We start from the raw sequence: 23,994 nt of genomic DNA, 5'->3' as shown, positions 1-23,994 counted from the left end.
TTTTTCGTTTGACTTGCCCAATTTTATATCCAGCACCCTTTTATTATTGGGGCAAATTATTCCCGCCACAGAAGAGCCCTCAAATATAACTAAACCTTCGTAGGCAGTATACATGAAGCACACAGAAGACATGCCATCTATACTAAATTTTGTTTTCATGATTATCGCGCGGCAAAATTAGCAAATCAGGTGAAAAATGAAAGTTATCGCGCGAAACATTTTTGCGCGATTTGATACTCACGCTAGCTAGCTAGCTAGCTAGAGCGTGTGGCATCAATGTAACGATAGTTGCGAAGATGGTGCTTTCGCGGTTGCTTGGAACTGTTTTTACTTTTGGTAGTCAATACTACATTATATATAACTAGTTAGTGATTAATTGCTCTAAGCTGTGACAAGAGGCAAAGAGACATGTCACTTCAATTTAACCAAAACTTTTTTTAAAAAATAAGTTGTCAGTTAACTTTTTAACAAATCCCTTTTTTACAGGGCTTTCAATAACGCTTTCGAATACAGAACAATAACTTTTAGTAGTACGTGTAGGCGGTTGCAAACAGGTACAATTTCTAATCTTGTTTTATTTAATCCTGTATCAGTAGTCTTATCCCCCCCCCCCCCCCCCCCCCCCGATTTTTCGAACCCCTCGTTTCTCGAAATTCCCCAATTTCTGGAACCAGTTTTTATTTCCATTGGATCGTACTTCTCTGTTATTTTACCCCCGATTTCTCCAGCAATTTTCGTTTCCATTGGATCGTACTTCTCTGTCATTTTACCCCCCGATTTCTTAAGCAATTTTCGTTTCCATTGGATCGTACTTCTCTGTTATTTTACCCCCCGATTTCTCAAGCAATTTTCGTTTCCATTGGATCGTACTTCTCTGTTATTTTACCCCCAATTTCTCAAGCAATTTTCGTTTCCATTGGATCGTACTTCTCTGTTATTTTACCCCCGATTTCTCAAGCAATTTTCGTTTCCATTGGATCGTACTTCTCTGTTATTTTACCCCCCGATTTCTCAAGCAATTTTTCCCCCCTAAAAAATTTGAGAAATCGAGATTCTACTGTTTTTTATGTGTAACGACAAGTTGGGACTCAGAGAATTCATGTTATTTACTCGTTTATTCGATCACTTCTTAAAATTGCTCACAAACGGAAATCTAAGCTCATTTATGGGACCAACCATTTTAACCACAGCCGGTTTCAGTTAATTTACTTAAGTGTCCAGCCCAATATAAACCTTCCAACCATTCTCGGTCGAGACGTTTGATATAACTAAGGGGCCGTGAGGTGTAAAATGAGAACTTGGTTTTAGGCAAGTTTTCACTGGGAAAATGGCATTTGGGTCACAGGGACTAACAATCAAAAGCAAGTCAACAATAGAACTGAGACCGACCGGTACTTGGAACGTCGGGAAGACAAAAGGCTGGAAAATACTATTCAGTGGGAAAAATTTGGTCCTGGAAATGGGACTTTATACCTCCCCTAAAAAACCTTTAACCAAATCAACCTTTTCAACCGGGTTCGATGCCTGTTGAAAAAGTTAATTACCCAAAGCAATCGAGTGTTATTTTTTCCCAGTAAAACCGGCGAAAAACCTCAACCGACCTGAACTGGTCTGCGTGGGCCGTTGAAATATAAAAAAAAACTCTGAAAATGCATTTCCTTGTTTTTTGTACTGTTAAATGTGGCAATTGAAGGTTGAATGTGGCAATTTCCTTGTCTTAAAAATTGCATTTGTTTAAAACTGTTTTCAATATAGCAGTTGAGGAGCTGATGTGATCTTGTGTAAAAATAATATCTTTAACGATCGGTAAACAGGTAAAAATAAATACAAAACCAGACATGTAAGAAACCAAAATATTTTATTTTCTGACTAAAACAGGTTGCTTTACATTGGATCTTGACCGATCTTGACAACTGGAGACAATCCACCAGTAAGAACAAAAGACTGTTTCTGGAATCCTTACATTCTTTTCTAGACAGAAACACAGTAAACGAAAGAGCGCCCTTCCCAAGGGTTTACGCATCGCTAGTTGCTCCCCAGGGGGCAACGAACAATAACGTCGATGAAGCTTATTAAAATTCTGCGAACCTTGCAAAAAATCCATCATTCTCTGAAGAAGACCGCAAAAGGCGATCAAAAAATTTAGAGTGTCGTTTTATATTTTTTAGATCTGTTTTAAACACTTTTATATTTTAAGCTATGACCACAGATCGCTGCAGCAGTTTTAATCAACGAGTTGTTAGCTTCTACTGAGAATCTTGACCGCAGTGTACATCACAGATACGGTAGAAGACCACACCAACTCCGTCCCGCCACAGAGGGAGACGATCGAGGCGATCCAAACTGTCCCATGGGGCATCAGTATTACCCAGAACTATTTTTCCGTTTGGCCTCCCTTTTGCTTCTTCGCCGTAAAACTGCAATAATGAGAAGATAGGAGGCCACGAATTTTGCCTTTGCATCGAAGGCTGCCATAAGCGATATCGGAGTTTTGAAAAAACACACGTGCGTCGATCGGAATAAAATCGAATATTCATATGCGGGAACAAAGAAAAATCATGAATTATTATCTTAGTTGATTAACCCAATTTTGCATATACCAGACGATCGGGGCGATCATATGAGAACCCCCTGATCGCTTCCAATCGCTTCGATCGCCTACGATCGCCTCAGAATTTGCAAACGACAGAAGCGACAGAGACGATCGGGGCGATCATATGAGAACCAGCCTTTAATTAACACAAGCGTTAGCCTGCGTAGCAGGCGTCGAAAGGGGAGGGAGGGGGAGTTGGGAAGAGGGTAGATTATTATCGTGGTAGATTATTATGTCTTACTTCGGTGGTGAGTTCCTTATGGAATTCATGTTATCTGAGGGCAGCATATTAACCTCGTGGTAGATTTTTTTTGTTCTACTTGGGCGGTGAGTTCCTTATAGAACTCATAATATCTCAGCATATTGACCTCGCTCTAGATTATTATGTCTAACTTGGGTTGTGAGTTCGTTATGGAACTTATGTTATCTGAGAGCAGCATATTTACCACACTTTTACCCCGTTCTAAATTATTTTGCCTTACTTGAGTAGTGAGTTTCTTGTGGAACTCATGTTATTTGGAGGCAGCACATTAACCTCGTGCTAGATCATTATGATTTACTTGGGTGGCGAGTTTCGTATGGAACTTATATCATCTGAGGGCAGCATATTAACCTCGTGGTAGATTATTATGTCGTACTTCGGTTGTGAGTTCCTCAAGTTATGGAACTGATGTTATCTGAGAGCAGTGTATTGACCTCGTTCTAGATTATTACGTCTCACTTGGGTGGTGAGTTCCTTTACGTTGCCTTTATTTGGAACTCATGTTATCTAAGGGCAGCATATTGACCTCGTGGTAGATTACTATGTCTTACAGGCTGTATGTCTTACTTGGATGCTGAGTTCCTTATGGGAATCATGTTCAAGTGAGGGCAGCATAGTAACCTCGTGGTAGATTATTGTGTCTTGCTTGGGTTGTGAGTTCCTTATGGAACTCATGTTATCTGAGGGCAGCATATTAACCTGGAGCCACATTGTTATGTCTTTCTTTGGTCGTAACTTCTTAATGGAACTTATGTTATCTCAGGGCAGCATATTGACCTCGTGGTAGATTATTATGTCTTATTTTTTTGGTGAGTTCCTTATGGAACTCATGTTATCTGAGGGCGGAATATTGACCTCGCTCTAGCCTATTATGTCTTACTTGGTTGGTGAGTTTCTGATGGAACTCCTGTTATCTAAGGCCAGGGTATTGGCCTCGTGGTAGATTGTTATGTCTAACTTGGGTTGTGAGCTCCTTATCGAACTCATGTTATCTGAGGACAGCATATTGACCTCGTGCCATATTGTTATGTCTTACTTTGGTGGTGTGTTCCTTATGGAATTCATGTTATCTGAGGGCAGCATATTGACCTCGTGGTACATTTTCATATTAATTTGTTTGTGTTTGATTTTGGTGCTTCTCCGAGCTCCTTCTAATCCCATGTTTATTATCTTCTTCACAACGCCAACTCTAAAAGCCCTCGCGGTAAGTTTGTTTATTTTTCGGTACGCTCAACTAGTCTAAACCAGAAAAGGAGCCTGTGATGAATTCAATTCCTCAGCATCTTTAGTGAAAACTATATAACATCACAGTTTTTTTCTTTCTTTTTGCTTATGCTTAACCAAAGAAATTCTCTTGTCTGCGGCCTTTTACATATTTTTATCTTTAATTGAACCTCAGAATACTGACTCAAGATGTCACGAATTGCGGGTCTGCTATCACTAGCTGGAAAAATTTTCAGCTGATCTTGTGCATTATTTATTTCGTAAAAACTTACGAACGCTGCCCTTTACACGTATTAAACCAAATCGTCACAGTCAGAAGGTGGAGTTCAAATTTCGAAGCCTGCGGCTTTATCTAGCCTCACGCATGGCACGAGAAATTCAGGTGTCTTTTTGATGACTTCCAACACGTACGCCCACACAGTCTCGTTCTTAGCAAGCTCAGCAGTATTTAACCACATCGCATGTTCGCACCATATCCGGCCAAAGATGCCATAACATATTTGAGGGTTTTAGAAGGTAAGAAGCATTAGTTTGCTAAAGATTACTAAGGATCTAGGATTAAACTTTGCAGGGAAGCAGTTCAAGCGAAAAAAATGCAATGACACCATGTTGTCACGTTTTTGTTTTCTGCAGTCTGTGAACGAAATCTGAAAATGAGACCATTCAAATTAACACTATTGGGAAAACCTTTTTTTCTTTGGAGCTAATCTTTTTCAAACTTTTTCATGTAGACGGTTAAGAGTGCTTGTTACGTTCTTTTTTACCATGACTCTCTAAGATCTTTCTAGAGCTGAGAAAAAAGGGTCAACTCCTTGACACGCCCTTCTAGCTCTTTCCTGTCACGCAAATTAATTTCTAACAACTGAACAGAACCACGTTTCTACAGTCGTATTAAAGAGAATAACCATGCATTAAAGAAATCATTTTGAATTAGCCACCGGGTTAAAAGCAATGATGGACATTAATCAAGATCAAAGAAAATCGGTGCAGTATTGTACGGAAGGAATCTTGTTATTTTAATCTCACGCTTCGAACTTAAATTAAGTCCATTGCTTTAAGTGCAATACCGTATAATTAAAAGTCCTGTACCGCGAAATATCTTGGGCGGACGTTAATATGCTATTTATAGTGAGATAACACATGAACACTAGGAAGGATTTTATTAGGAAATGATTTGAATGCACGACAGTAAACTATTTAGTTGATTGCTTTGTCTGTGAAGCGGTCAAACCACAAAAGTACTGCACATGCGATAAACACACGTATATACTCGCTAACTAGGCAGATATCTCTCGCGAAATAACTGAGTAGTGCGAAGTCACCATAACACGCTTGGAATCAGAGAAAACGAGGAAACCACAACTGTTACAGAGAAATTTTTTCAAAGAAAAAATCAAATGCACTCTTAGGAGCAGGAGTGATTTACAAAGTTTCTGTAGAACATTCAAGAGAAGTTTTGGTATACTGTGAGAGTAATCAATGAAACACTTAAGTGAGCCATACAGCTACACTGGATATGTAACAGGAAGTATTAATCAAAGATATCCAAGCTATTCATTGTTCAAAACAAATCAAATCGGATTAAGGCCATCCCAATAAAATGTTTCGTTTCGTTCGCCCCGTCTCTTGTGATGGTGGGTCGGTCGGTCGGGAATGAATACTTTTTAAAAGGGGGTCTGGGTTCATTTAAGAAGCCAGGAGATGCAGAACCGAACGATTTTGTTTAAGTCGATCTCGCTGAGAATGTTGGAACAATCGTTAATGCCCTTAGCTTGCCACGAAACAGCCTTTGAAAAACTTAGTATCGAGTTTAAAGGATGTAGCTGGGCTAGAAAGCGTTTAGTTACGTTTTTATTTTTTGTATGTATTTTTTCCGCATGATCGACGCGGTTCGCAGAAAAAATTATTGACAAATGCACGAAAAATTAAAAGGTAACTGAACGCTTTCTAAAGCCCAGCTACATCCTTCAAACCCAGCAAATAAAAACTTTTGCGTAGTATCTTAACTTTACAATTCATAAGTTGTCCAGAATTCAATTTTTGTAAAAGACATTTGCCGTCGGATTCCCATACAATACTTCAATTTCTACCCGCTTTGCCTAGTACTCGTCAAGATGGCGTCGAAAACTGTGATAAGGCCTATAGAAACAGCAAAATTTTGATGACTTCGCTCAATACGTCCTGTCCTGTTCGGAAAACATACAAAAACATGAATAATTTCGCCTCTCGGAACAATGTGAACCTAAAAATAAAATAACGGGAAGCGGTTAATACTGGCGAATAAAAAAAAACACTCAAAATAGAAATTCTAGCAACACTGACCACAAAGAAGCAGGCATAACATTCCGACCGGGCATAGGTCTCGTATTTCGCTCACGCTTGTTTACGTCAATAAAACGTGTTGAACAGCTCGTAAATAAATTCAGTGGTCGGAATTAAATCAACTAATATCATATTTGAAACAGACAAAGAAAAAATACAGAAGCATAGTTCAAGAAATACCGTTGTCTCAATCAAACCGAAGATGAAAACATCAATGTTGTTGATAATTTTATTCGTCCTCGCTGTTTACTGCACAACATTTGGTGATACCAGTGAGTAGTATTTTTTCGTTAAAACTTCAATCAATTTTCATCAATGTACTAGCTTATGAAGAGGAAAGTTTCAAAGAGACTAATTCCTTATAGTCGTCTTAAGTAAAAAGTAAACAAAGTGCTGAATTAGGGATGTAGATTTTTTGATTCTGCAAGTATTCCTTTTGTTTCGGACAGTTTTTCAAGACTCCTAAAGCGTTTTTGAACTCTAGTTTACGTTAAACAGACCTAAAGTGAAATGGGAAGGAAATGTGCCATATTTGACAAGTGCAATTACAGTTCAAAATATAAATACTGATTAAAAGTTAACAACGACAATTCGGAAACAAATCACATTACTACTTAATTAGTTGCTGATTTCTTTATTCAGTTCGTGTCTGTTGTAGTGCTTCCTTGATATTACAAGGTGAAGGGTCAACACCAGTGATCGAGTCTAATACATAGTCGTCGACGAAAGATGAAATAAATTTTCGGATTAGAAGACAAGTTATGATTGGTTAGCTGCAATCTTGGACAAAACTGTTCAAACACTTCGCAAATTTCCACAAATTTACCTAACATAGTTCATTTTTGCAATTCCCCTCTCTCCATTTCAATGTTGTTAATGCTGCAGTGTTGTGTTTTCAAAACAAAGCCTGTCGAACCGCAAACCTCATGTAACAACATCGAGTAGAGGGAGAGAGGGACAAAAATATTTTTATCCGCTTGCAGGTCAGGACAATTGTCTTCAACTAGTTTTTGTGTGGATTTCCACACATTGTTATCATGCAGTTTTTTTCCGATTGGGGGGTCACTTTCCGTAATTCAATTAAGTGCTTACGGAAGGATTCGATAGTGTTCGGAGAATCCGTAGTTTCGGTGAGATGTAATTAGCAGTCAAGGCAGTGAACTATTCGATCAGTATCGAGTAAGTCGCAATTTATTCCTGAATCTAGAAGCGACTTTGTCGCTCAAAAGAGTCGTCTTGTGGCAAGTGTAAGGTCTCGACTGTCTCGTAAAAGCGGCGCCGCGAGTTAAGGAATCAACTGCCTAAAAGAGAGTGTTCGCGAAGAGTCGAAGTGAATTTCCTTTAATTTGAAAAAGAAGAAACTCGTATTTATAGAGGCACAGGTAACTCTCCGTGTTAAAAGGATGAAACTCTTTCAGGAAGGAGGATATTTCTCCGTGTTCAAATGTGGGTCAAATGTGAAAAGGGCGAAACACCATCGGTTGCCGAAAATACACACAGCATGAATGCGCAATGAGTCATCAAAACAAGCTCGATGATCATGTTGTTTTACATGTCTTGGGCTCCGGAATATAATTTACATACTCCATTTGGCTCTCAAGTCATGAATGATGTCGAATTCAGAACTGCCCAAAAACATTGTCCTTAAAGTATAAAAATAACACCAAATCGTAAAATTTGCATATTGAAACTGTGCGACAAAATAATTTAATTGTTGGTTGAAATTGAGTCCTTTGCCGCTCCTCAAACCACCGACTCGAAAATTAAAGAACAGTGAATATTTCTTGAAGAAAAAAATATTACTCTGCCTTTCTAGGCAAGCTACTAAGAAACTATACATTAGTGAAAGCTTATTGAAACGTGCTTTTTCCAGAAAGGTTATAAAACGGCAGCAACGCATTGAATAAAGAAAATAAGTTTATCGATGAGTTGTTTACACAGGCGATCTGAGACAGTTCACGTGCTTGCACGCAACATTTGTTTTTGAATGAATATAAGTATCCTTTCTTGTTAGCGGTAAGGGTAGGCTTTTGGTCTCAAAAACTAGCTTTTTTAGGATTTTGGGATTTTATTTCCATGAAAAAATGTCATCTGTCGTAAACTACGTGACGGTGGGGGGGGGGGGGGGATATGAACGGGACGGGAAAGTCACGGTCTTTTTCTGAATACTGATTTTGATAGTATTTAGGGTGTTTAGTTGCAGAACACCGATGTTTTTAGCCGTCAAGTTCTCGTGTTTAGGGTAACATCATTAAAAGTCAGTGCAGACTTATTCACCTGTGTTGGTAGCCTGAATTTCAGGAGCAGGCGACCAGAGAGAGACGTCTGAAATTTGTTGGCGGACAGAACGCCAATTTTGTTAGTGTTGGAGCATTGCGTGACATCCCAAAAAACGGCAACGGCAACTTAAGGTGTTCCTTGAAACGAAGTGAAGGGTACTTGTTTTCTTCTAACAGTCTTGTGAAAAATTACATGTAATCGATTTATAAGTTCTTTGTTTTCTCGTCTCGTGCCTCGAATTATTCGACTGCAAACTTTAAGGTCCGGTTGAGACGCCGTACTTTTCATGAGACGAACTCAATTCGAATTTGGGCCGACCCAAATTGACAAAAGTACGCCTCTTGATTCAGACGCCGTACTTTTTGGCCGTTCCGAGGCCGTTCCTAATACAAAATACATTATAATATAAATATGAATTATAAATACATGGCAAAATACATTATAATAATTTATGAATTGGGATCGGCTCATGAAAAGTACGGCGTCTGAATCAAAGCCGTTCCAAAGGCGTTCCACAGGCGAAATTCTCGGCCAAGCCAGGCGGGAAGAACGGGTGAGCCGTTCCAAATTGAAATAGCCGTTCTAATTTGATTCAGACGCCGATCTTTTCATGTACTTAATTCAAGGAATTAGGTTCGGCTCATGAAAAGATCGGCGTCTGAACCGGGCCTAAGTTGTTCACTCGTGAGTCGATATTCCAAATGACTGTCAACTTAGATTTCAGTGCTTACATGTACAGTGAAATAATTCATAATGGAAGTCCACACATGTACGCATAGCGGACTTTAACTGTTATTTTAAAGGTTGTGGTATGTTTTTAATCCTTCCAGCGAAACCAACGGAGGTCCACGGATTTTTATCGCCATTTGTTTTGACTGCGTTAAACAACAGGCGTAATTCGCAGGCTAAACCCGGTGAATTTACGATTTTTGTTTTTGTTTTGTTTTGTCCTCAGTATGCAAGGACCGCTTGAGAACAAGCCTGTGCAAATATCTCATTGATGTTTATCACCAAAAAAGCGTCGAATGTTGCAAGTGGAAGTCGATGAAAACAAACTGTGCTCAAACATGTAAAGAGTGTGGTAAGCAGACATTTCATTGATATCAATCACGTAACATGTGTAACGGCTGACTTGTCCACAAACGTCTCTTATGAGAAAATTTCAAGACGCGAAGGATGGCGGGAAGGAAGAAAGACGGGAGACTCTCTCCCTTCTCTCCTTCCCTTCCATCATTCCCCGCAGACAAGTTAGGTGTAATGAAACATAAAATAATAAATACAAATATCAAAACAATCCCAAGGAAGACGGTGTTAGACTAGTTTCAAGTGCGGAACTGCGCGTGGCGAAGAGCTTATTTGTGTGAATAAAAAAAATCAAGAAAAATAAGGGAAAACATTTAAATAGGGCGACTCGTGCTTTTTTGGCGATTCTGTCAACGCACGTAAAATTCAAAATATTGATCTTGTTAGCAGCGCTTAGAATGGCAGTGCGGAGCGGACGAGTACGAAAACGAATGTACAAAACAGATATGGAAAACAATGAACTAATGTAGATTACACAGATCATAACTGTACAAAAATGTCCGTACTAAGAATTTTGATGGCTGACGATTTTCTATATTCTTGCTTTCCGTCTACTTGGCAATGATTGAATGTTAAAGGGAGAAATTTTATTAGGAAAGGGTTGTACAGTGACCTCCCTATATAAAGGACACCTTCGGGACCATAATTTGGAGTCCGTAATAAAAAAAGTCCGCAGTAGCGAGAGTAGGTTTCAGTGAGTAATTCTTATTCTCCGGGTCTTCAACTTCTGTCCGTTTTAACGGGGTGTTCGTTATAGCGAGCCGGTGTCCGCAAGGCGGGAGTTGACTGTAACAGTAATTACACCTTCTTGTTTCAGAACCCAAATCGAAGTGTTCAACTCGTGCCAGCAAATACGGTTGTTGCTGGGACAAGATAACAGAAGCGACAGGATATTATGGCGAAGGCTGTCCCGGTGAGTTAAAATTATAAATTGTTGCTGGCACTAAGAAAAGTTGTCGGACTGATTTTTATGTAATCTACGTACAGAAAGAAAAGCACGGTATGGAACGTTGCTTGACAATCACTTAAGCGGCAAAACGAATGCATCTACATGTTGTGTTCATTTATATTTTTGCCATTTTGGAACGAACAAGAAATTTCTTTGTACAGGAGTTCCTTTGTAGTAAAATGCTATTTTTTTAAATTGTTCCATCAACAGAGTGTAAAGACCGTTATCCAAGCTATTGCCAAAGACGAATCTCAAGATTTTCTGAAGCAAGAGCTTGTAATGTACAAGGAGAGAAATACTGTCCAAAGAGCTGCGATGTTTGCAGTAAGTTGAACATAAAATGAACCAGTGCGTCTAAAAAAAATTGAAGAGATCCGAAAAAAACTGGGTGTTTATCCACGATTTGCAATCCGAGCGCTTGATTGGCTTATTGGCGGTGAAATAAACGATAGGTTGCTGGAATATATTACCCATAACCAGGAGAGGCGGTACTCAATGAAGTGTGAGACGGGTACCAAAATGTACCCTTTTATATACCATTTTTGACCGAAGAAGTAGCCCTCTCGTTCATCTTCCGTGGAAAATGACGAGTCCCTACCCTTTTACAAAAAAGGTACTTTTTGTGTGGAGCCTTTCCGTATAGTGTAGTATAGGAATCCCTGCCTCCCCAGAGGTGGGGGAGGGTAGTATCAGGCACGTAACATTGAGACTGAAAAAGGCGGGAAATATTGCGGTTACCTCCGGCCCATTGCTTTAGATCAAGTTTGTACCCACTTTGTAAATATCATTTACTAACCAGTGTTCGTGTGCCTTTTCAGAGGAGCGCGCCGCAGCCCAAGCTGTGCCAGATTGTGTTCATTCTCCTTACGGTTGCTGTTGGGACTTAACAGCAGCCCAGGGGCCAAATGGAGAGGGGTGCAGAGGTAAGAACAAATAATGTACCTTATTAAAGCAGTAGATACTTTGTGAAAGGCCGTATACACAAAGAATCTTGTTATTTTAATCTCACGCTTCGAACGTAACTTTAAGTCTATTGCTTCAAGCGCAATACCTTTATTAAAAGACTTGTTCCCAAAAAAAAATAAATAAAAAAAAGACTTGTTCCGCGCGTAATATGCGATTTGTAGTGAGATAACGCATGGGTCAGTAAGGATTTTAGGAAATAATTTGAATGCACGACAGTAAACTATTTAGTTTTTTGCCTTGCCTGTGAAGCGGTCAAACCACAAAAGTACAACACATGCCGTGCTATTAAACACGCATATATAATCAGATATCTACCGAGATATAAGTGGTGCCAAGTCATCGTAACACATGTACACTGGAGTAAGAAAAACTAGACAAAATGAGAAAAACACAACAGGTTCCAATGAAAAAAAAAATCAAATTCCCTGACCACTGACTCTTTGGAGCAAAGGTTATTCACAAAGTTGCTGATTGAAGAAAATTCTAGAAAAGTTTTAGTAAACTATGCGAATAATCCAAGACTTAGATGAGCCAGACGTACAGACAGGTACGCTAAATATATAACAGGAAGTATTTATCAAATTAAAGATATCCAAGCTATTCATTGCTCAAATGCTCAAAACAAACAAAATGATTAACCACACACAATAAAATAATAATAATAAAAATAAAAAATAAAAATAAAAGCGTCCATCAACTCAATGATACTTTTTCTTTTTCAACCAATCTTGATTTCCGACTTGGGAATAGAAACCGTCAACAATGCTGGAAGAGAATAAATGTAAATTAGGTGAACTCTGAAATTCGGGACATGCAAAAAATAATTTCCGCCAAGAACATGAATGCGAACTATTTTTTATATTTCCACTCAAGCCTGTTCACGTCAATTGAACATGTTGAACTGCGCGTAAATAAATTCTGTGGTTGCAAAGAGTCCAATTCGTTAATGTTTGACAAGTTTTTGTGGATATATAACTACTCTGACTTACAGCTGATTAAAAAATAGGGCCCCAATGGGTCCATGTGTTTTGCTGCTAGAGCAAAGTCTTAGGGAACATGTTGATGAAAGACAAGTGAGTCGAGATTGAAATCCAACGTCTTTTATTGTCTGTCACTTGTGTGCAGGTTAATAATTGCACTATATTGTAGTCACTTTGTGTTAATTCAATCCTGATAATTTTACTGATCAAAATTCAGAAATTATAAATAATCGCACGCGCACCGGCGTACAACAACAGAAAGACGGCGTTGAACGTAACGCAAAGTTCATTTTGAAAGCGAAAGTTTACAAATAATTATTATCATTCGTCAGTCATCCCTTCACGCATGAACACTCGTCGAATTTCAGTGTCTTCACAACAAGATCGGAAGATCGATAAGGACCAATTTTTGATTCTGCGAAAGTTCGTTTTCTTAAAGTTTTAGAAATTTGTGAAGTTGGAGGATTCACTGAGGACTGCGTAGCCGAAGATGCAGTGGCTCGCTGGACATCAAATTCTATTTTTCACGGCGTTTAATTAATCTTCACAAAATAAACATGTGGCGCCAGCGCGTCTGGCAGTCAAAAATTCATTTTTCAAAAAACTTTCCCTTTCCAGCTATTTTAGCGGGGCTTATACTATAGTACCTACCTGTCAGTCGTAGAAAAGCTGAAATTTAAGGATGAACTGTTTATTAAATGAAGACCGTATTATTTTTTAATAACTAGTAAACAAACTGGTCGCCACGCATTTAAACACGAACTGACGAATGTTGCATCTGATGCAGTGAATCTGGTGAATGAGAACTTCCTTTAATATTTCTTTGTTTTCGACGGTGTGAACCACTGAATTAGTTTCTTTCCCATTGTGATGTTACTAGTATTAATTCGTTTCTAGCTGTCTTTTATATAGCTCGAATACAGCTACAATTAGCGGTGCAGCCTACCAGCTGTCTTTGCGTGACAAGTTACACGTTCATACATTTTATTTTAAAATATGAAGTTCAGAGTTAATACAGTACTAGTATGCTGTAGACAGTGTAGACAAGGTGAGGGTAAGTTTATTTTCAAAGCGAAAGTTTACAAACTGTGCACTAACCGGTCCTTTGGAGAAAATATTTATGACCTTCGGCGAGGTTCCAAGTCTTCGCTCTTTTCGTAAATGATGAAAACTGCAGAATAATTTTCTCATAAAACTGGAGTGGTCGCGCCACAGTTTGTTTTCTTTCCCAATGCGATATACTTTTAAATCGGTTTTCTGTTTTCCAACGTGTCCAACGTGGTTTGCGTTCGAATACTTTGGCCCGTAACTTCGAATGCGATCAGCGCTACGGTTCATTGGTTTCGATTTTGTTTGTTCATGGATTTGATTGACATCGGTAGTTCAGATTTCTCCTCTGTTACGGCACTTACACCTTACGGCACTTACGGCACAAACTTCAGCTCTCAATGTGTTTTGCTTGCAGCCATTGCGGCTGCAGCAAAACACAAAAACTAGCAATGCGCGAGAATTCGGTGGCAAATCACTGCTGTTTTTTTCTCATCTTTTGTCAGCATGTAGTAATGTCTTGTAAATAATATTAAGTGGAGGGTCAAAACCAATGATCATGTCTGATGCGTAATTGTCGAGGAAAAAAAAATGAGGATTAGAAATCAAGTTTTAATCGGTTCCTGTATGGGGAGGCGATGGAAGCCTACGAGCGCAGGCGGATTTATTATCTCCCGTTTTTTTGACGGCGTAAAGCGACAAGCGTTCGTAAGCTAAATCAGCAGTGATTTTGATCTATTTTTTCGGCAAAAAAGTACCGACAGTGTCGATGACTGGCGGTCAAGCGTACAGACTTTCGGGACATGGAATTTACGATTTTGGTTTTTTGTTTTGTCAACAGTTTGCAAGGACCGCATGAGGACTAGCACGTGCAAATATCTCATTAACGTTTATGGCCACAAGGGCGTCGAATGCTGCAAGTGGGAGTCGATGAAAAATAACTGTGCACAAACATGCAAACAGTGTGGTAAGCAGACACTTCATTGAGATGAATCACGTAACATGTGTAATGCCTGACTTGGCTGGCTAAATGAGTCTCTTATGAGGAAATTTCAAGTCGCAGAAGGTGGTGGAAAGAAGGAAAGGCGGGAAACTTTGTCCGTACTGAGAATTTTGATGCCTGATGATTTTTTTTTAATTCTTCTTACCTGTCTATGTGACAATTTTTGGATTCTGTAGGGAGAAATAAGATGTTGACCATAGTTGGGAAGGCTTATAACAGTTAGGGACGGACCATTAGAAAAGTGATGGGGGGGGGGGGGTGGGGGATTTTCGGCTTGCACGAATTTATTTTTAAGCCCATTGCTTCTGCAGGAATTTTTTTTGCGGGTGTAACCCTCTGCTCGAACTTTTTTTAGGCAAATGTTTGGGTTTTTTGAGAGAAATAGTTTTTTAGACCTGATACCATGTATTGTTACTTTATACCATGCTTTTGACAAATGTTGCTTTGATGATCATTTGCTAAATAGTTTAAATATTTCCCCCAAAATGTTGTTATTCATTGATTTATTCCTTTAGGCACTGGTCAATTAGTATTGTGTATAAGGTAGAAGGTATACCGGAGCATTTGCAAAAGTGTCGGCTTGAGAGAGCCCACCAACTAAGCGTTGATACGATCACAAGCCTTCTAGGGGGGTCCGGAGGGCATGCTCCCCCGGGAAATTTTTAAATTTGGGCCTTCTGGAATCGCTAGAAATACATCTGAAAACTGCCCACGTCATTAGAAACTTTAATATTCAATTTCTACTGAAGAATACCACTGGGATTTTATACCACTGATTGTTTTCTTTACCCTATGCACTTGTCAACAGCAATTTATATCGAATGTCCAACAAATGTTGGTGTCAAAGTTTTTATACAACAAATAGAAGGCAAGACCTGAAAGTAAATTTTTTCAAAAAAAAAAAAAAAAAGAAAGTAAATTGTCTGCGTATGGGAAGAAAAGTTTTGCTTGTCGGGAGGCCAGGCTGAATGTAATTTGCTTCAGTGAAACTAGAAGTTGAGCCCTGGAGACGTTTGTTTGTAGGGGTTCTGGGGGCATGCTCCCCCGGAAATTTTTGAAATTTCAAGGGTCGAAAATGCTATTTTTAGCATTTTTCCTGATATATTTCGTCGAAAAGTCGATCTCATCAAGTGTAAAATGACGGGTGTTTTAAGTGCTTAATCAGGAACTTTTCTTTCTCATGACTTTTTTTTTCTTGCCTTTCCCTTTGCCCGAATTTTTTTTCTTGGGATTTTCTCTTGCATGATTTTTTTTCCCATCCCCCCATCACTTTTCTAATGGTCCGTCCCTTATTTTACCTTCTCGTTTTAGTCCCCAAACCGAAGTGTGCTACTCCTGCCAGCAGATACGGTTGTTGTTGGGACAAAAAAACAGAAGCGACAGGATATTATGGCGAAGGCTGTCCTGGTGAGTAAATATTATAAATTGTTGCTGGCACTAAGAAAAGTTGTGACTGATTTTCAAGTGAGACACAAAAAAGAACATGCAGATCTGGAACGTCACGCAACGCCATGGAACGTTGCGTGACAATCACTATATCGGCAATACGAATGCATCGACATTTTGTGTTCATTTATTTATAAGAGACATTTTGTTGTAAATTGTTTAAAAAAACTTTGTTCCATCAACAGAGTGTAAAGACCGTAATCCAAGCTATTGCCGAAGACGAATCTCAAAATATTCGAAAGCAAGAGCCTGTAATGTACAAGGAAAGAAATACTGTCCAAAGAGCTGCGATGTTTGCCGTAAGTTGAAAGCTATCATGATGTATAAGACCTTGCATGGGTTGACACCTGCTAGAATACATAGCCCTTAACCCTTTTACTTACCAGGGCCGTACCTGGGGGGGGGGAGGGGGGGCAGGGGGAAGTTGACCCCGCCACTAACTAAGGGAACTAAAGAAAAAGAAAAAAAGAGAAAAACTAAGCTAAAAGATCCCCAGATGCCCTCGCCAGGAAAACTTGCCCCCGTAGACAAAAAATCCTAGGTACGGCCCTGCTTCACTAGAAATGGGTGAATCACACTCGTAATGTTACGAAAAAGGCGGGAAATATTGTGAACTCCATTGCTTTAGATCAAGTTTTTACCCACTTTGTAAATATCGATCACTGACAAGTGTTCGTGTGCCTTTTTCAGAGGAGCGCGCCGCAGCCCAAGCCGTGCCGGATTGTGTTTATTCTCCTTACGGTTGTTGTTGGGACTTAACAGCAGCGCAGGGACCAAATGGAGAGGGGTGCAGAGGTAAGAACAAATCATGTACCTTATCAAAGCGGTAGCCCTTTCGTGAAAGCTCCGCTAAACACACAAAAAATGTAAAGTTAATTGGTACATATGTTATATCTGGAATCGTTTTTAACTCTGATCGGTTTTCTTTGTCTGTGTCGAGTAACACCTTACTATTCCCATCCTACCTATTCCGAAACGCCGAGTGTTCATAAATAATCTTTCCCTATGTCGTCACCCTTGCGTGTCCTTTGGCTAGTTTTTCGAAAAACCACAGAAGTCAAATGGCTCTAAATGGAAAATAAACCGACAAGCAATTTATCATTACCAAGGTATAGACTTTTCCTATCACTCTAAAACTGTCGTAAGTTCAAAACATAAAAGCGAAGTTTGCTTATACACTGAACTTTTGCCATACCTTTCAGTGGATAATTCCATGTCGACTCTCTAATTTACTACTTCTGGTCCTCGAAGACTATCGCGTTAAAAGCGGAAAGCACAATGGTATCTTACGTTTTTTTTGCTCACAGTATCAGGGCGAGGAAAACGAGTCGAATATGTTGTTTCTCTGCAATCAACGTTGCAAAAGAAAGTTATTCTTATCGATCGAAGTTGTTTCGCCAGTGAAGGCAGCGTTAAATGCTAATGAGTGCACTGTCCGATGTAAGCACGTGCAAATTCACCGCGCTTTTAGGATTGGATGATGAAGAAGTGTTTTTGCATAAATTTACAGCCAACTGAATTTATTCAGCTGGCGGGATATTCTCGTGTTTAAAAAGCATGTGTAATATAGTCCAGGAGCAAATGTCGCTGAAAAAAGTTCCGTGGGAATTTCGTGAAGATTTTTGCCGACCAGTGTAAAAGTGTTGTGGAGGGCCTAAGGGACCCGATAAATGTTGTCGGCACTTTTGTAACCCGTGCAGACGGTTTCTATGAGGCGTTGAAATGTGCCTTGTGTGGCTCAGCATGAAAACGAGGCTGAAGTTCTAAATTGCTTCGCGCAAGCTCTAAATTGGTTGAAATATTGCCGTTTTTTGTATTTTAGGACGACGTTTTTCTAGTCCTTAAAATTATGAGATAAAAATACTATAGATTGCGCTGATTATACTGGTCACAGGTCTTAGCCCTATTGAGACCCGGGGAGGGGGCTTTTCACGCCCGCGCTGACTTTGAACACTTGTAACTTTCTCAGGGTTCCACCAAACGCTGCCAAACTGTGCGAATTTATCTAAAATTTATCCGAAAATAATTTGGTAGGATAGATTGTTGTGTCAGGAACTTGACATCACCATGGTAACGGCATTTTGACAGGCATGTTTTCCCAAATTTGTAATTTTCGTATTTCTATTAACGAAAATTAACTTTAATGCAAATATTTTCACCGTTTTACGGTTGGTAAGAACAGTTCTATTGATTTCAAGTACTTTGCAGTAATTTTGGGTGGCTTTCTTGCGTTTTGGAAAAATTTTGAAATCCAAGATGGCGGATCCAATATGGCGGCTGTTTTGACATCGTGATGTAATTGCACGTGATGTCACGTAGTCATCCCACGTGACGTATACCAAAAGATAGATATTCTGACATACTTTCCATCCTATTAGCTTCATTGTGATTGCTTAAAGTTATTCTAGAAGCTACATAGGGGGACTCGTAGTCGCCCTCGGTCCTTCTTGGACCGAGGGCGGTCCAAGAAGGTCCAAAAAAGCCCGGTCTGAGGGGCCGGGCTAGTTTTTTTTTTAAAAAAAAAGCTCCTCTGACTGGCTAAGCTTTGAAACAACTGATAACTTCCAATATCAAATTAAGATTTTTAGATATTAGTTACTATGATATAATCGTTTATTGTTTTAAAACTGTTAAAACCACGACATGTTAAGTTTAAAATTAACAATAACTGCGGCAACAGAAACCTATTGGATGTGAACTACAATAATACAATACAATACAATACAATTTTATTGTCCATACGTGGGACGAGGTCTCCCTCAATGTCCGAGCCAGAGGTCTCCCTCAATGTCCGAACAAGAGGTCAAAGATACCCATTATTTTGCAAAATGTCCTAATAGAATGAAGTGCGAGTGTTTCGGCTCTGAATGTGGACAAAGAGGAAAATCCATCATTTATTGAACTTTTGTTTCTTAGGCGTTTCAAAACTAGACTGCTTTTATGTCTACGTTGTGAAAACCGGTTGAAAATTAATGGTAGAAAAAAACCGTTGTTATTACTTAAAGAAGCCTTGAGGTCTATAGAAATTTTTTCATGGCTACAGGGAAGTGAACAAGAGCCCGCGATAGGATGGGATACTACTCTCGCTCATATCAACCGTTGCATGAAGGCTGCTGGAGGACTTATTGGGATCACTATAAACCTAAATGCTAGAGCAAAGTTTTTCCTAAGGCAAAGCAAATGGCTGGGATGTCTTCACTGATGCAGCTTTTATTTCACAACGCGAAGACATAGTTATTGATGGGTTGTTGACCACAATGCGGAACTTTGCTAACCCGTTTAAAGAAAAGAGTAGAGAACTTTACAATTGTAGTAGCCAAAGTGGTCATGATCATGCCTGAAGCAATGAAGACTGATCTTTGCCATAAAAGTGAGAGAGATAGGGCACTTTGTAAGATCTTTGCTAAAGACAGAATTCACTCGAACATAGTGAACTGCTGGTCATAGAAGAAATAAACGCAAACGTCTTCCTTGGAAAGAAAGCAGAAAGGTATCAAAGTACCGGTATCTTGCAATGATAAAGTGGTCGAATTTCAAGACTAATGATAGTATGCAAGAGCCAGACCTGAGGTTGCTATCAAGGCAGCGATATCTAAGTTTTCTGTGGTACCGAAATCTATGTTTGCACCCTATGGTATGATGCTCCATTGTTCCGCAAAGAGCTCGTTAATGAGAATTCTTTACAAGCATGGAGGTTAATCGCAGCAGAGAATGAACACGGCTACTCAGAATAACGTAGATGACATAATAAATGTGGAAGCAGAGCCTAAACTGCAACTGCGAGTCCCTGCTGTTGACGCGCTGTGGCAGAACTGTAGTACCTTGATAGGTCAGACAGTAACAAAGGCTGTTCATAGTCACTGGCGCTGGCCAGAACCACCGTGTAATTGAGCTTGGGTCCATTGCTAGCGCTCTTGGCAGTGCTAAAATTGCAGTGCTATGTGTAGCCTGCGAATACAGCAGCCTCTCATTCGCTCCCGCTACTACGTAGTAGCGGGAGCGAATGAAAGGGGGCTGTATTCGCAGGCTAATATAACTGGAGGTTTTTTCCTGATAGTCCTGCGTGCTGAAAAGCCTTCAGATACACAGACAAGGACGTAATTAATGCTTTGGGATGTCTTGAAACGACGCTGTATCCAGAATAGAAGACAGTGGCTCTAATAGAGCAGAATGTTTGCCAGACGTTTTAGCTCAGAACAAACATCTCGACTCATGATGATAAAGACCTCATGTGGTAGATGTGCAAAATGAACAGGCTACCACCTACATTTGTTCGCAGAATGCACTTTATGAAGCAATTCTCTGTGCCCTTTACCAGATCATCGCTTTTAACAACGACGGAGTATGCAGTCCTAGGTTGTCACAGCCAGATGGTTACAGATGGAAAAAGAGGGAGGAGGAATGGACGACTGTAGCGATGCGTAGAAAGTTCACTCACAAAACTTGCTACAATCTGAGAGGGGGAAGGGAGGGTCTGTAGACATATTACATATATTGAAAAGACGGTTTTTACTAGCGTCACTAGACCATGCAAAGCCTTTTAATTTCGTTAAATTGCCCAACGCCGGGATATTCATTGATTCCTACTGGCATAACTTGGAAAATGTTTGGCGAGGGGACGGGAGGCACTATGGTTCCAGGTCTGTTCCAGGTTCAATGAACCACAAGAAAATGCAGCCTCGATTTCATGGTCACGTGATCGAGACTATCCATATCAGTTAAGATAATCTTTTGGACATCTCAGACTATCGAAACTGCTAATAGTTATTCTAAAATACCAATAAATACCACATTTTTTTGAAGTTCATCATTCAGCCTCGTTTTCATGCTAAGCCAAATAGGTGATGTTTTTCAATTCCCCTCTGAAGGCCTTTGCACGGGTTACAAGATTGCCGACAACATTTATCGTGTTCCTTAGGTTCCCTTTAACACTTCTAAACTAGTCGGCAAAAATCTTCACGAAATTCCCACGGGAATACCATTGCTCCCAGACTAATAATAAAAAAAGCATTCAACTACTCGAATTTGAGAGGACAAAGCAATATTTTCTACACGTTTTTTTGCACATCTTGGCTTTAAATGGTTCAAAGCGTTTCCAAGAATGTTTATTTATATTAACACTGGAAGTTACATTTTTTAATATTTCTTTGCTCCTCTTATTAATCTGTCAGTTTTCAGCTTTTCACAAGTTTTTTTGCACATGTTCTCTTCACTTTGTAGCCTGCTACGCGGACACTATTTGGGCTCGTCACGCAATCGTTTCAAACCCGAATTCTTTTTCTCTAAAAGAAAAGCGTGACAAGCTAAAAAATGTCTGTGAGTCAGTGAAGGAGACCACGAAGGCTTGAAGATAATCTTTTAAGGTTTCTTCTTTTTATTCATTCCAGAATGCAGGAACCTTTATACAAACTTGTGCATTTATTGGAGTGATTTCTGTGAATCAGATGCACTGAGGTATGGAAAACGGACAGTGGAAATGTACAGAGTAAGCTGCCCAGTGACGTGCAAGAAATGTCAACCGGGACAAAAATTGCTAAAGGCCTCAGCATATGGTAAGTGACATCAGTCTCGTTAGTGGGTTTTTCTTGTTAACTGTACAAACAAAAAAAAAAAGTGGGAAATACATAAGGACAAAAAAAAACATCAGTATTCTGGCATGGGAGTTACTCACCCACGGCGCAACCGCGAGTAACTCGACTCCTCCCCAATTTTCTCGCGGCTCCGCGGTTACGTCGATCTGCCGTTCGCCATAAACAAAGCACCCCGGGGGAGGGGGAGACTCCCACATGAAACGGACGGGGATGCTCGTCGGAAATTTTGAAAAGAACCCCTAAAAGAGACCAATCTGGGTGTGGCTCAAGCTTTTCTTGACCCCTAAAAGATACCAAAAAACTAAGAATGGAGTTTATATTTGTATATTTCTTCGTGTGTAACCCTAAACGAGACCATTATGGCTAAAAATATTGACGTTTTTCCCGGAACACGCTAAGCGAGACCAAAAATCCGAAATTTACACCCCTAAGCGAGACGACGAGCATCCCCGTCACTTTCATATGCGAGTCCCCCCCCCCCGGGCAAAGCACTCAGCACTTGCACTCGGTCGCAAATCCCGTAGGCTATATTGGTTCATAGGATACTCATATGATCTAGATATGATTTTTTGAACCGACTTTTCAAGTTGTAACAAAAAATAACAGACAGTTAATTGCTCTCAAAGTAACCATAACAGAAACCTTTGGTCTCGATCAATATGTTGCTTCTTTCAGTGATTGTCTAGATCTGCATCGAGATTCTCCTTGATCGTCTATCGTATTATGCTGTTATTCATTGTGGGAGAATTTGACGGTTCTAGTGTTTACAACAAAAATCAATCGACCACGAGAAAAATGGTTATTGGTAACTCCATAAGCTATTTTCAACATCATTCAATAATTTTAATTGTTTTTTCTTTGCATTTGTGTCCTAGAGCGTCAGTAATTGTTACGTGACTGGAGGAAAAGAAGTGAATGAAAAGACCACATGCATCCACTTTCGCCGTCATCTGCGTCCACGAGTTACTGATGGGACGAGAGGTCTGACGTGGAAATAACCTGAAATCATAAAGAAAAAAAGAACGCCTGATCGCAGGTTAACGTGGAAAGTAACAGCTGAGCACAAAAAAAACCCAGCTGAAACTAAGATTTTATTAAAGTGTTGTCCATTCACGTATAACTACTACATAAAAGCAAGTCAGTGTTTTGCACAAGACGAAAACTAGCTAAAACTGTTCATTAATACAACGCGACAAAAAGCTTGCAGTTCTAATTAAAACAGGAAATTTATGCCGTTCTTCCTGAGGTTTTCTATTTCTCAATCAGCGAGGAACAAGAATTTGTAGATCTGAAAGGAAACGACGATAACGACTGAAGTTTATAAAGAACTATTAGTAAGTTAATAACTATTTTAAAAAACACGAAACAACTTTTTAAAGACATGTTTCGGCATGACTCATGCCATCTACAGTTTACTGAGAATTTAAAGTCTTAGGGCTATAAATATACCCAAGCTACAAATACAAAAATAGAAATGTATACAAAGTAAAATTACAGTCTGGAACTGTCTGGAACAGTGGTTACTCACAGTGTGAGTTTTAGACAGTTACTCAAAACGTGCAAAAGGTTTCTGTGGTTTGATAAATTTATTATCGTCTTCAAAAGTGCCCGATGCTGTTGACTGACTGGTAGGGCCAATTTAACTAGGCCATCACGGTTAACTTCGAGCTGTTTTTACATTTTCCGGGCTTGTTTTTGCCCAAATAACGCGTCACGCATAATCCCTTTACCACCCTGGGTCAGCTGTTATTTTAAAATCAGTGAAAAAAAAAAATGGTGAGAAACGTGTTCAAAGCAATAACTCAGCACGAAACTAGATTTAATAGCAATCGGCACCTTTTGACCTTAGGATCATTCCGGCCTTGTTTGATCTGGTTTGGCAATCCGACTTCACCCCTCGCCACCTCCAGGCAAGTTTACCATAGTCCCATCACAGCTGGTTTAAATTTTTTTGCAAGTGGGATATTTCCTGGCCAAACGCCAGTTCTAAATCCATATTCTTTGGTCTCTCTGTAGGCGTGAGGTGGAATGCGCGAATAACGAAATTCTCGTGCGAACTAAAAACCTAACAAGCAACGTCAACCAAAGACGATTGCTCTTTCTCTCTCTATTCCGTCCCTACACGCAATCCTCCCCAACGGCGGCGATCCGTCTCATGATTAGCTTCCTACGCAGACGTTCTTAGGGCTCGGACGTTCTTAGTGCCGAGCCCTAAGAACGTCTGCGTAGGAGGTAGCCTGCGTTCAAA

General features: G+C 39.7%; 1 protein-coding gene across 1 annotated transcript; it reads left to right on the top strand.

The window, feature by feature from the left end:
• Window positions 1-6,443: 6,443 nt before the first annotated feature.
• On the top strand, window positions 6,444-22,741 carry LOC144646216 (uncharacterized). Its single transcript, XM_078505754.1, has 11 exons — window positions 6,444-6,673; window positions 9,637-9,762; window positions 10,582-10,677; window positions 10,924-11,037; window positions 11,532-11,636; window positions 14,548-14,673; window positions 16,021-16,116; window positions 16,341-16,454; window positions 16,846-16,950; window positions 21,543-21,707; window positions 22,622-22,741. Exons 1-11 carry the CDS (start codon window positions 6,604-6,606, stop codon window positions 22,630-22,632), a joined length of 1,128 nt encoding a protein of 375 aa, XP_078361880.1. The 5' UTR covers window positions 6,444-6,603; the 3' UTR covers window positions 22,633-22,741.
• Window positions 22,742-23,994: the final 1,253 nt, after the last annotated feature.

Source organism: Oculina patagonica, chromosome 3, assembly GCF_052425735.1.
Source record: "Oculina patagonica isolate OP01 chromosome 3, crgOcupat, whole genome shotgun sequence".
Classification (NCBI taxonomy): Eukaryota; Metazoa; Cnidaria; class Anthozoa; order Scleractinia; family Oculinidae; genus Oculina; species Oculina patagonica.
Note: the sequence above shows the minus strand (reverse complement) of the source record. Positions and strands in the feature narration are given on the sequence as shown.

Excerpts from the sequence above, each read along its gene's own strand:
- LOC144646216 (XM_078505754.1), top strand. The coding sequence starts at position 6,604 with ATGAAAACATCAATGTTGTTGATAATTTTATTCGTCCTCGCTGTTTAC. Across the intron at positions 10,678-10,923 it reads TTATGGCGAAGGCTGTCCCG|AGTGTAAAGACCGTTATCCA; the intron begins GTGAGTTAAAAT and ends TTCCATCAACAG. Across the intron at positions 11,038-11,531 it reads AAAGAGCTGCGATGTTTGCA|AGGAGCGCGCCGCAGCCCAA; the intron begins GTAAGTTGAACA and ends GTGCCTTTTCAG.